We start from the raw sequence: 12,964 nt of genomic DNA on the forward strand, positions 1-12,964 counted from the left end.
GATAGAGAGTTAGAAACATCAATGAGAGAGAAACATTGATCAGCTGCCTTCTGCACACCTCCTACTGGGGATGTGCCCACAACCAAGGTACATGCCCTTGACCGGAATCGAACCTGGGACCCTTCAGTCCGCAGGCCAATGCTCTATCCACTGAGCCAAACCAGTTAGGGCACTACCCTTGTTTTAATCAGACTATAAAATAAAGCAGCAGCTAGCAGGCTGGGTCTTGTGTGTCCTCATCCAGGCATGGGAGATCCACAGAGCCCTCGCTGTATTCTCTTGTCTTGTCTTTTCTTCAATCCTTCACTGGCCCTCCTCAGGCTCACCCACGGCTGTGCTGGTGTGGCACAAAAATCAATAAAAATATATTAAGAAAACAACAACAACAACAAAAAAGGAAATCTTTTTATTTCAAAATGATAACATATGAACAGTTTCATTGCCAAGCAAGATGGAGGAGCAGGGACTTGGATTTGCCCTCCTTCCTGAAAACAGCCCCCAAACCAGACGAAACGTGTGCAACAATAACGGTGCTCAAGACATCAGTCCAGGGAGGAGAGATATCCCGGAGAGATGGGGAACGTCGAGCTGAGCCCTGAAATCGCCACAGCCCCTGTCATCAGAGCGTTTCCCACCATGGGACTTGGGGGGAGGGGAACTGAGGCACAGCACCTCCCAAAGGCCCCCCAAAAACTGCTCTAAAAAAACAAAGTCTACTTTTTAAACATGCTCAAACCAAAAGAAGGCAGGAAAAGAGGAAAAGGCGCCTGGCTGGGGTGGCTCAGTGGTTGAGCGTCGACCTATGACCCAGGAGGTCACCATTTGCTTCCCCTGTCAGAGCACATGCCCGGGTTGCGGCTCGATCCCCAGTGGGGGGCGTGCAGGAGGCAGCCGATCCATGATTCTCTCTCATCATTGATGTTTCTCTCTCCCCTCTCCCTCCCTCTCTCTGAAAAAACAAACCTAACAAAATAAAATAAAATGAGGAGAGGGGAACAAAGGAAGGGGGACAGCTGCCCTGTCCCTGGAGTAGCTCACTCTGTCTCACTGCTTCACTCATAAACTCTCTTTCACTTTAAACTCTAAAAAAAAAAAAAAAAAAGCCAGAAAAGAAAAAAAAGAACCATGGACACAGAAATCCTATAGCAAGTCAATAGATTTAAACGTCACGGTACCAATGATCACCTTAAAGAACAGTGACAAACACTGCTTTTAAAAGCCAGAGATTGGACCTGACTGGTTTGGCTCAGGGGATAGAGCGCTGGCCTGCGGACTGAAGGGTCCCAGGTTCGATTCCCGTCAAGGGCATGTACCTTGGTTGTGGGCACATCCCCAGTAGGGGGTGTGCAGGAGGCAGCTGATGGATGTTTCTCTCTCATCGATGTTTCTAACTCTCTATCCCTCTCCCTTCCTCTCTGTAAAAATCAATAAAATATATTTTAAAAAAATAAAAGGCAGAGGTTAAGAGGGGAGGGGCTTATAGGGGTGGAACTCCGGTCAAAGCAGGTTAGGGCGGAACCTTTGGCTCTTTCGGGAAATTGTTCAAAATAAGTAAGTAAATAAATAAAAGGCAGAGATTGCAGGCTTAGGGGGAAAAGAAAGATCCGACTAGATGCTGGGTACAAGAACCCACCTTAAATATGGGGGAGACAAACTAAAGGGACGCTAAATACTGAATACACTGTGGTCCCCTGGGTTGGACTCAATGACATTAGTGGGAAAGGTGGCGACATTCACATGAAGTCTGCGGTCTAGTGAGTAGCCAAGAGCCAACGTGGGCTTCTTAGTTGTGACAGATCCTACAGTCACAGGAGGTGAGGGCATCGGGGCCCTGCACCCCCACCCCCACCCCAGCCTTTCTGTGAATCTACAATTATTCTAATGGCAATCACCGGAGACGCAGGGATCAAAGGGAACGCGCAGAATAGCAAAACCTGGGGAGGAAGCGCCTTGGAATGCTGCTCCGCCACCTGCTGTCGCTGCGGGAGACCCGTCCTGCACCCGGACGGGGTGATTTTATCCGGGTCCTGGAGGGAAACACTTGCAAGTTTCGTTACGAGAAGTTTAAAAAAATAGGCCTGTTTACAGAGATGGTGCAAACACTCCTCAGCCTCCATCAGCGGCCTCGCAGGACCTGCTACCTGGCCCCCTGTACGGACCTGCTACCTGCCCCCCTGTACGGGCCTGCTACCTGCTCCGCCACCTGCTGTCGCTGCACTTGCAAGTTTCGTTACGAGAAGTTTAAAAAAATAGGCCTGTTTACAGAGATGGTGCAAACACTCCTCACCCTACATCAGCGGCCTCGCGGACCTGCTACCTGCCACAACCGGCCACCTGCCCCCCTGTACGGGCCTGCTACCTGCCCCCCTGTACGGACCGGCTACCTGCCCCCCTCTACGGGCCTGCCTCTTCACCAGGACCCCACACCTGTATTTTGCCGTCACCCCTCTCTGCTCCGCTAAGCGGGACTCGTCTCCAAGCGTGGGCAACCCCCGTCCCCTCTGCCGGACCGGCCGTTCCGTTTCAGGGATTAAGGGCGCTTCCATTTCCGGTGGGGCCTGTGTTCACCCCTTTTTGCGCTCGTCATTCCCTTCCCCAGGCTCCCCCGTCCCTGGACGGCGGGCAGTCCCACAAGTCCCAGCCACCCTGTTTTATGCCTACAATCGGAGTAGTAAATGGCTACCACGAACGCAGCCAAAACTCGGCTAAAGGACGAACGCAACGCCCAACCCGGTCGCGCGTGTCCCCTCGGGGCCACCGTCCCCACCCCGTCTTCCGGCTTGTCAGGAGAGCCCGCCCCCTGAGTGCGTAGGCGGGAGGGCGGGCTCAAAGCCCAGAGCACGACGCCCATTGGCTGTGAAGGGTCGCCTGGGGGGCGGGGAGGGACGAGGCCTGCGGCTGACGTCATGACGCCGCGCTCCGAACGTCGAAGCTCAAGGAAGACCGGAGTCAGCCAGCTCGCGAGCCTCCCCTCGGAGGTGGTGTTGTCGCCTTAGCCCGCAGCTGCCGAGTCCCCGAAGCGAACGGCGGAGGTGGGTGTGAGGGGCGGGGAGCCGGCGGAACCCCCCTTCTCTTTCCCCTTTAAGACTTTCCCCAGGGCCGTCCCCTCACTTTTGTAGGATTTCCGGGTTCTCCAGCCGGATTCGCCTTGGAGCTCACCCGAACTTGTCATTATCCCTTCGGGTTTAGGACCCGCCCCCCCTTCCCCAGTCCTTGCCCCCAAGACACCCATTCACTTCCTTGTATCCTCCCCACCCGCCTCTCACCTTCCGAAAGGGCTCCGGCACCCCGCGGCTTTCTCTGCTCACCCCACCTCCTCCCCGCAGGCCCACCCCTCCCTCTAGGTCGGGAGCCTTCGGGAACCTTTCTGAAGTTCTCTCTCTCTCTCTCTCTCTCTTTCTCTCTCTCTCTCCCCCTCTCCCCCTCTTCTCTTTCTCTCTCCTCTTAAGATGGGTGGGGAGCGTCCGGTCCAAGGGCCCCGACATCTGGTCTGGCCCTGCCGAGGCGTGAGGGTGTGTTAATTAAATGTCTGACCCATTTTTAAGCTGATGGTTTTGTATGGGCCTCGATTGTTGTTACAAACGTCCTGCTGTCCCCGGGCAGGAAGGAGGTTCCCACCCCTGTGCTCAGCTGTCTGGGAAGCCATTGTCTCACGGTGACATTCCCCCTGGGCACCCTCGACTTCTCCAAAAACCCCCCTTTCCGCTGTGTTTTTTGTTTTGTTTCTTTTCTTTTCCCCTCTGTGTTTTGCTGGAGGCTGGGTCAGAGGCTGGGTCAGACGCTGCCCTCTTGACCGAGTTCTCCCAGCCCTGAGGGTGCCCTCGCTCCGCTGCTGCTCAGGAATTCACAGAGTCCGTCCTCACCCTTGGCGAGGTCCCCACCCCGCCCTCTGACCTCCCCCTGTCTCGGGGTGCCCCTCCTCCTTCCCTTTCATAGTGGGTTTCAGATCCTTCTCCTTCCCTCTGGGGAATCCCCTCAGACTTCTGTCTGTTTCCAGTCTTTCGCTTTCCACCCAGAGCCCTGCAGGGAGGCCAGCCCCCCCCCCACGGTGGCCCTTTGGTCCCACACTCTGCCCCGGGGCTCCCCTCTCACGCTCCCCTTCCTGCCTGGCTTCCCTGAGTCCATCTGCTTCTCGCCCCCACTTTGTGAGGTTTCTTTTGCTGCTGCTTGAGTCTCTCCAACCCAGCGGTTCTCAACCTGGGGGTCGCGACCCCTTTGGGGGTCGAACGACCCTTTCACAGAGGTCACCTAAGACCATCGGAAAACACATAGATAATTACATATTGTTTTTGTGATGAATCACTATGCTTTAATTATGTTCCATTTGTAACAATGAAAATACATCCTGCATATCAGATGTTTACATTACGATTCATAACAGTAGCAACATTACAGTTATGAAGTAGCAACGAAAATAATTTTATGGTTGGGGGTCACCACAACATGAGGAGCTGTATGAAAGGGTCGCGGCATTAGGAAGGTTGAGAACCACTGCCCTAACGGATTCTTTTCTCGCAGACGGTGAAAAAGCAATCTGGCTCCCGAGGTCCCCCCCTTACACCCCAGGGTCCAGATGGCGGCCAATGTGGGTGATCAGCGCGGCACCGACTGGTTAGTGGGCAAGAGGGACAGGGGGGGTGGCAAGAGGAGCGAGCCCCAGAGTCCTCCTCCTCCGGGTAGGGCCTTGGGCGCCAGGGGCAGTGATGCCGCCGCCCCTGGGGGTCAGGGCAGGGCTGGCCCACTGGCCGCAGAGTGAGGGAGCCTGGGCTGCCTGTGGGGCGTCAAGCCTTCAGAGCCCTCACTTGCCACGGTCCAGTGCTGGTTTGCAAGATCACGATGCTTTGTTCAGGGAACCGATTGGGGGCAACCTCCAGCACTTAGCTGCTTATCTTCTTGCAAATTCCTTATTTTTTTCTAAAACTGTGATTATAACCTGCTGAGTGGGGTGTTGTGAGAAAGAATTCCTTATTTTTTCCAAAACAGTGTGATTATAGCCTACGGAGTGGGGTGGTGTCGGACAGAATTCATTGTTCCTAGACCACTTAGACCTGCCAGGCACCAGGTCCTGTGTTCAGGTCTGCAGGTTCTGGTGCTTTGTTTGCTTTATATTTAACAACTGCTGTGCACCAGGCCCTGCACAAGTCCGTTAGGTAGGGAATCTCATTGACTCCACACAGAAAACCGACACAGAAACGGGGTGTCAGCACGTCCTAGATTGGGGGATTTAGGCTGCAGGGGCCAGCGAGAGGGACCTGTGATCCCACAGGGTGGGTGGTGGCCTTTCCCCCCTCGCCCCCCCTCCCCACGCAGTCGGGACAGCAGCCGACTCTGTGCTCTCCGCAGGTCCTCCCAGTACAGCATGGTGGCCGGGGCAGGCAGGGAGAACGGCATGGAGACGCCCATGCACGAGAACCCGGAGTGGGAGAAGGCCCGCCAGGCCCTGGCCAGCATCAGCAAGGCGGGCGCTGCCGGCAGCTCCAAGGCCAGCAGCAACGGGCCTGTGGCCGGCTCACAGGTGAGGAGGCCACACGGCCTGGGCACCCTGGGGGGGGAGGTCGCTGGGGGAGGGACAGCTTGGTACCCTCTCGGGTCACTGAGCCCCAGTGCTCCCAGAGTGGGGGAGGCAAGGGCCGTTCGGCGAAGCGCCCAGGGTGCCAGTGTCCCCTCCCTGAGGTGCCTGAGTCTGAGGGCAGAGGCGGTGGCTCTGTGGAGAGACGGTCCCAGCCTGTTCCTGGGCAGTTACCCTGTTTCCTGGTTAAGGGGGTCGTGGCCCGTGGGCTCCTGCTGCCCAGGCTGACGGCGCGTGGGCCTCTCCCCACAGTATGTGTCTCAGGCGGAAGCCTCGGCCCTGCAGCAGCAGCAGTACTACCAGTGGTACCAGCAGTACAGCTACGCCTACCCCTACAGCTACTACTACCCCGTGGTGAGTGCACCCTCCCCGTCCCCGTCCCCGTCCCCGTGGCACTCCAAGTCCTCGCCCTGCCTTCCCCGTGCTCATTGCACAGGACCTCCATCTGCCCACACCACGGCCACGCGTGCCCTGTGGCCACTGTGCTTCCTGCGGGCCCAGCCTCGCTGTGTCCTCCCTCGCTCCCCAGAGGGCGCCTTTCTCTGAGGAGCTTTGTTATTGAAAGGCGTACGCCCTGCCCTCCGCTCTGCTGCTCTCCTTGGCCTTTTCTTTACGGGTTACCTGTGTCTGCAGCCGCGTGTACTTTGAGTGCCAGCTTCACTCGGGCATGGGTTGTCCAGGGTCCCACTTAGAGGAGCTGGCACACAGCAGTTACTGTGGAATAGGGAAAGAATTCTGAGAGTGAGCGCAAGTGGGATATAGGCTTGCTAGAGGTTTTAATTTTATTTAACACTTTCCTTAATGTGAGAGAATTTGGTGCATTTATGTGGTAGAGAGAGAAGCAGAGGGCTGAGTGATGAGGGGAGGGTCAGGACTGTTGGCTGCTGAGCAGCAGGAGGAGGGGAGCCGGCCTGCCACTCACCCTCCTCCCTGCCTGTGCAGAGCATGTACCAGGGCTACGGCTCCCCCTCCCAGTACGGGATGGCCGGCTCCTACGGCTCAGCCACACCCCAGCAGCCAGCAGCCCCCCAGCACCAAGGCACTCTGAACCAGGTAACGCCCAGCCCGTGTCTGTGTCAGGTTCCGGCTGGGGATGTAGTTTGTGAGTTTTGTTGAGCCACCCGCCTCCTGCCCAGCAAGTCCTGCTTTGAGAATGAAGAGGGCAGAGCAGAGGTTTTGAAACCAGGATGGGTTTGGGGCTTAGCAAGGCCAGGGCCTGGGCTGTTGGGGTGATGGTGGGGGCAGTCTGTAGTGTGGCAGCTTATCTGTGCGTTCCCCCCGCATGTGCACCTGTGCACAGCTGCACGCATGACCTGGCCTTGCACTTACATGCACCTTGGCGGAGTGGTGGGGCTAGTGCAGGGAGGCGAGGGATCTGGGTTCGAATCCCAGCACCCCCTCTGGGGTGTGAGTACAGTTCTGTGACCTGCTGCTCAGCCAGCTCAGTGAGAATGGTGACTGGCTTAATACAGAGCTGCTAGGAGTGTGTAATCGTGTGTGCGCCATGGCTGATAAGGTACACGTGCTCAGACCATAACCACGGGGGGGGGGGCGGGTTGGGGGGGGGCTACTGCCACTTACCAGCTGGGGCCATGGGAAAGGAGCATCTGTCTGAGCCCGTCTTCCCGCCTTCTCAGCCGTGGAAGGGTGGTTAGGAGACCCCGTTCCCCAGGGGAGGGTCATGGCCGGGCTGAAAGCTGAGTGATGTGACCTGAGTGTGAGAGCAGCTGGAGGCTCTGCTCCCGCCCTCAGCGCCACTTCCTCCGACAGCCCCCCGTCCCCGGCATGGATGACGGCATGTCCTACCAGGCCCCTCCCCAGCAGCTGCCAGCAGCTCAGCCCCCTCAGCCCTCCAACCCCTCGCATGGGGCTCACGCTCTGAACAGCGGCCCCCAGCCTGGGACAACGCCAGCCACACAGCACAGCCAGGCGGGGCCCACCTCGGGCCAGGCCTACGGGCAGCACACCTACACCGAGCCGGCCAAGCCCAAGAAGGGCCAGCAGCTGTGGAACCGTATGAAGCGTAAGTGGGCAGCGCAGGGAAGCCAGGGCGCGGGCTGGACCTCGCCCTCGGCAGGGGGCACGGGGTGCAGGGATTGTCCCAAGGCCTCGGGGGGCTGCCTGGAGCTGGGCCTGCCATTCCAGGGGGCTGGGGTAGGCCTAACTCCAGCTTTCGCTGCTCCCCCACCCCCAGCGGCCCCTGGCACTGGTGGTCTCAAGTTCAACATTCAGAAACGGCCCTTCGCTATCACCAACCAGAACTTCAGCTCCACCTCGGAGGGCCAGCACAGCGGCTTCGGCCCCCAGCCCAACCCCGAGAAGGCCCAGAACCACAGGTGATGGCCCTTGCCTGGTACTCAGCATCCGAGGACGCCAGGCAGGCCCTGCTGCTCCAGAGGGCGGGGTGGCTCCCTCGGGGTTGCTGTGAGCGTTAAACGGGAGGGAAAGAAACGCTGGGGTCGTGCCTGCCTGTGCATCAGCTCACGGAGCGGCGGTGGTGACAGGCTTTGCTGGAGTGGGTGCTCCCAGCTGAGTGCCCACTTCCGCCCTTGTGCAGGGGGAGCCTGTCCGGGAAGCCAGACGACTGGCCGCAGGACATGAAGGAGTATGTGGAGCGCTGCTTCACGGCCTGCGAGTCGGAAGAGGACAAGGACCGCACGGAGAAGCTGCTCAAGGAGGTGCTGCAGGCCCGGCTCCAGGATGGCTCCGCCTATACCATCGACTGGAGCCGGGAGCCTCTGCCCGGGTGAGTCCAGCCTGGAGATGAGGCCAGGGCTGCCTGGGTGCTGGGTGGGCCCCAGGGTGGAGCTGAGGCCCGTGGAGGCAGGTGGGTGAATCACCAGGTGGAGCGTCCCTGGGGCAGATGGCCGGTTGGGTGGGAGGCGTGGGTTGGTGATGTCCTGCTCTGTCCTCAGGCTGACTCGGGACACTGTGGCAGAGAGCCCCAAGAAGAAGCGGTGGGAGGCCCCCAGCAGCCTTCACCCTCCCAGGGGGGCAGGCGCCACGACCAGGGGCGGGGGTGCCCAGTCACAGCGAGGGACGCCAGGGACTGGGGGTGCTGGCCGAGCGCGGGGCAGCTTTGCCAAGTTCGGCCACCGCCCAGGCTGACTCGGGACACTGTGGCAGGGAGCCCCAAGAAGAAGCGGTGGGAGGCCCTCAGCAGCCTTCACCCTCCCAGGGGGGCAGGCGCCACGACCAGGGGCGGGGGTGCCCAGTCACAGCGAGGGACGCCAGGGACTGGGGGTGCTGGCCGAGCGCGGGGCAGCTTTGCCAAGTTTGGCAACCGCAATGTCTTCATGAAGGACCACAGCTCCTCCTCCAGCACAGAATCCCGTTCCCGCTCCTCCTCCCTGTCCCCGACCCGCCACTTCCGCCGCAGGTGGGTGCAGGCTCCAGGCGGGGTGGGCCTGCGGGGGAGCCAGCTCGGGCCTCACCTTCCTGCTTCTTCCACACAGTGACTCCCACTCGGACTCGGACAGTTCCTACTCAGGGAATGAGTGTCAACCTGTGGGTCGCAGGAACCCGCCCCCCAAAGGCCGAGGAGGTCGGGGGGCCCACATGGATCGGGGCCGAGGCCGGGCGCAGCGAGGGAAGAGGTGAGTGAGCCTTTGAGTGGGTGACCAGGGAGGGAGCTGTGCCCTTGGACCGTGTAGCAGAGGCCTGGTGGTGCTCGATGCCTGTCTGCTTCACCGGCCCTCCCCCCTCCCCGCTCCCCCCAAGGCATGATCTAGCGCCCACCAAGCGCAACCGCAAGAGGATGGCGGCGCTGGAGTGTGAGGACCCCGAGCGCGAGCTGAAGAAGCAGAAGCGGGCAGCCCGCTTCCAGCATGGACATTCCCGCCGCCTGCGCCTCGAGCCCCTGGTGCTGCAGGTGGGCGGCCTGGAGAGCAGCAGGGGTGACCCCGACTGGCAGGAGCTGCAGATCGTGGGCACCTGCCCCGACATCACCAAGCACTACCTGCGTCTCACCTGCGCCCCCGACCCGTCCACGGTGCGCCCTGTGGCGGTAAGTGCTGGGAAGGGCAGGGCCTGGCTGGCCGGGTGGGCACTCGGAGGGTGAACTGAGCACAGCTTGTGCCTCTGAGCCCTGAGTCCCAAGCACACGGCCTTGTCGGGGGACTTGCCAGGCCTCTGGGCCTCCGGGTCCTACTCGAGATGGGACAAAGGACCCCAGTCCTCACAGGCCCAGGAACAAGGCCGTGAGTGTTGGTGTCCCGGGTGCGCGCAGGCCGGGCGCTGACGTGGGACGGCCCAGGAGCTCTCCCGCAGTCTGTGGGTTCTTCCTCACGCGTGGCCACTGGGCGGGTTTGATGCTGCAGCCTTCATTTCAGACACCGAGTTAGCGGGGCTTAACGGGGTTTGGAGTGTCCCTGCTCTGCCTGCCTGTCACTGAGCTCCATGTGGTGGCCTTCCAGGTCTTGAAGAAATCACTGTGCATGGTCAAGTCCCAGTGGAAAGAGAAGCAGGACTACGCCTTCGCCTGCGAGCAGATGAAGTCCATCCGGCAGGACCTGACGGTGAGGGGCTGGGGCTGGGTGACGGGGGCTGGGGGTGCGGGGTGCGTCCTGCCCTGCTCTGGCCTGACTCCTCTCCTTGCTGCCCCAGGTGCAAGGCGTGCGCACCGAATTCACCGTGGAGGTGTACGAGACGCACGCCCGCATCGCCTTGGAGAAGGTGAGTGGGCTGCCGGGCTGTTCCCGGGCTGTTCCCGGGCTTTCTCCCCAGCCTCACTCTGCTCCTCCTCGCCCTGCCCGCCCACCAGGGTGACCACGAGGAGTTCAACCAGTGCCAGACGCAGCTCAAGTCTCTGTATGCGGAGAGCCTGCCCGGCAACGTGGGTGAGTTCACCGCCTACCGCATCCTCTACTACATCTTCACCAACAACTCGGGAGACATCACCACGGAGCTGGCCTACCTGACGCGGGAGCTGAAGACGGACCCTTGTGTGGCCCATGCCTTGGCACTGAGGGCAGCCTGGGCTCTGGGCAACTACCACCGCTTCTTCCGGCTCTACAGCCACGCGCCCTGTATGTCTGGCTACCTCATAGACAAGTTTGTGGACCGGGAGCGCAAAGCCGCCCTCAAGGCCATGATCAAAACGTATGTTCAGTTGAGCTCCCCTGCGTCCCCCCCTCTTCCCCCTCCATTCCTGGCGAGCAGGCCTCTAGCTCCAGTCCCGGTCTGTCCTGGCCCCTTCTCCCTGTCTCGTCCTCTCTCCCTTTCTCGTCCTCCCCTGCTGTCCCTCCTGCTCCCCTTTGCTCGGCCCTCCCTCTGGCCCTCTTCCACCATTCTTCCTTTCCGTTCCTGGGTCCCTCCACCCCCTGCGGGTTTTCTTCCCACTCACATCACCTGGGACCCTGGCTGGTCAGCTCTGGGCTCCCTGCCTTCGAGGCCTCTGTCTGCCTTTCTCTCGTGGCTCTCCTGCCACAGCTCTTGCTCTAGAGACAAACTAGAAAACACGGCCCTGCTCTTGGCAGCTTCTGGTCCGACGGGACAGGGCCCCATTCCCACTTGACTTGAGTCTTTTGCGGGTACCAGATGTTAGGGAAACGGGCGAGATGCCGGGCAGGCTGGGCCTGTTCCCCAGACATTGGGTGTGCCCGCCACGTGCTCGAGAGTGAGGGGACTCTGTTCTAGGGCAGCGAGTCTCCTGGGAGACAGGGACGTGTCAGGAGGTGCCTTTTGTTGTCACAGCCAGGGCTGCTGCTGGCCTGTGGTGGGTAGAGTCCGGGATGCTGCTGACCAGCCCACAGTGCCTGGCGCCCCACAGCACTAATGGGGCCTGCTGTCGGCCTCTCCGAGGGTGAGGGCCCCTGCTTGGGTTGGTGGTGCGAGGGCCTTGAACGCCATGTTGTAGTTAGTATTTGATGTGGCTCAGCTGGGAAGGCTGGGTGAAGTACATGCAACTGTTTATTGGGCTTGGTTGGCCTGTCACAGTACACAGTGCTGCCTTAGTCTGGGGAAGCTCAAAGGGACCATGGGGAAGTGGGACAGGGAAGGCTTGCCATGGTCTAAAGCAGCGGTTCTCAACCTGTGGGTCGCGACCCCTTTGGCGGTCGAACGGCCCTTTCACAGGGGTCGTCTAAATACATTCTGCATATCAGATATTTACATTACGATTCATAACAGTAGCAACATTACAGTTATGAAGTTGCAACGAAAATAATGTTATGGTTGGGGGTCACCACATGAGGACCTGTATTAAAGGGTCGTGGCATTAGGAAGGTTGAGCACCACTGCTCTAGGGCCACGGAAGTAGAGGGGGACATGGGCAGAAACGGGGTGAGGATGCACAGGAGCTGCCTACTGGCAGTGCGTCCACCCTCTGCAGCCCGACAGGCCCCTGCGGGGAGCTCCCGGGCTTCCTCCAGCTCAGGTAGCGGGGCCGGGGCTCTTCCTTGTTAGTGTGTGTGCTTGGCCGAGGTGAGAGGGGCCTGGCCTGGCCTGGCACTGCCTTTCCTTGGCAGACAGGTCCCTGCAGGCTGGCCAGGAGGCCGGCTCGGGGGGGCAGCAGGCTCTCCTGGGCTCCATGGACAGCAGGGCTGGGGCCACACATGGGCTTGGGGCAAGGCCCATTCCGAGTTCTTTGAGCCACTAGTGTCCTAGGTGACACGCGGTGGCTGTGCCCTGGTCCAGCAGTTCCTGGGGGTGGTTTGTGAGGGTAGATGACTCGGCCTACAGGCGAGGGTTCGCTCAGGCAGCGAGCACTTAGACAGCTGCTTCCGGGCGCAGGCCCCGTGCTCAACAAGTAGTGTCTCTTGTGACACCCAGAATTCCCTGTGGGATGTGTAGGGGGTGCTGGCTGACACCTGTGCCCAGGGCATCCCTGAGGCGCTCAGACCCAGGGTTGGGGTCCCGTGAGGGCCGGGCCCCCAGAGTAGCAGTCAACCCTCCCGTCCCGTGCCTGTCCCCATGGGCCATCTGCCTGGCCCCTGCCCTCAGCCACAGTGGCCCTCTTCTGAGGGACTGCTCAGGCCTGGGAGCAGTGGAAGAGCCGGTGAGGCCCTTCCCTCCCCCTCCTTCCTGGCCTCCCGCACAGGTAAGTGAGGGTAATGGGGGCACAACTGGGGTGGGGGCTGTCAGCCCCATATCAGGGCCCCCCAAGCTCCAGAGGTGGGGAGGTGGGTAAGGGGTGGGTACCAGAGGTCAGCAGGTAATGTGCTGAGGAAACCCTTTGGGTGTCGAAAGGGGGGCACCCACTCCCTGTTCGTGGGGCCCCTGCCCGCTGCCCGCCTCATCACATTCTCCTCTTGTTTCCATAGCTTCCGCCCTGCGCTGCCAGTCTCCTACCTGCAGGCCGAGCTGGCCTTCGAGGGCGAGGCCGCCTGCCGGGCCTTCCTAGAGCCCCTAGGCCTGGCCTACACGGGCCCGGACAACACCAGCATCGACTGCCGC

General features: G+C 60.4%; 1 protein-coding gene and 1 long non-coding RNA gene across 3 annotated transcripts; one reads left to right on the top strand and one right to left on the bottom strand.

Annotated features, from left to right (window-relative positions):
* Positions 1-303: 303 nt before the first annotated feature.
* On the bottom strand, positions 304-2,814 carry LOC106725216. Of its 2 annotated transcripts, none has more exons than XR_001361085.1 (3): positions 2,428-2,814; positions 1,935-2,027; positions 304-337 (listed from the first exon to the last, which is right to left on the bottom strand). It is a non-coding gene; the product is annotated as an uncharacterized LOC106725216 (long non-coding RNA). The 2 variants fall into 2 exon arrangements; XR_001361086.1 differs by having other exon boundaries at positions 309-337; positions 1,893-2,027.
* A 91-nt stretch (positions 2,815-2,905) lies between these two features.
* On the top strand, positions 2,906-10,837 carry LENG8 (leukocyte receptor cluster (LRC) member 8). Its single transcript, XM_014535533.1, is given in 15 exon segments — positions 2,906-3,032; positions 4,519-4,611; positions 5,344-5,515; positions 5,822-5,923; positions 6,512-6,622; positions 7,340-7,592; positions 7,764-7,905; positions 8,127-8,315; positions 8,673-8,948; positions 9,025-9,165; positions 9,290-9,575; positions 9,985-10,086; positions 10,175-10,243; positions 10,332-10,697; positions 10,699-10,837. Coding segments are annotated over 14 exon segments (2,286 nt in total). The 5' UTR covers positions 2,906-3,032; positions 4,519-4,573; the 3' UTR covers positions 10,738-10,837.
* The last annotated feature ends 2,127 nt before the right edge of the window (positions 10,838-12,964 follow it).

The sequence above is a fragment of the Myotis brandtii genome, unplaced genomic scaffold, assembly GCF_000412655.1.
Source record: "Myotis brandtii unplaced genomic scaffold, ASM41265v1 scaffold1444, whole genome shotgun sequence".
Lineage (NCBI taxonomy): Eukaryota > Metazoa > Chordata > Mammalia > Chiroptera > Vespertilionidae > Myotis > Myotis brandtii.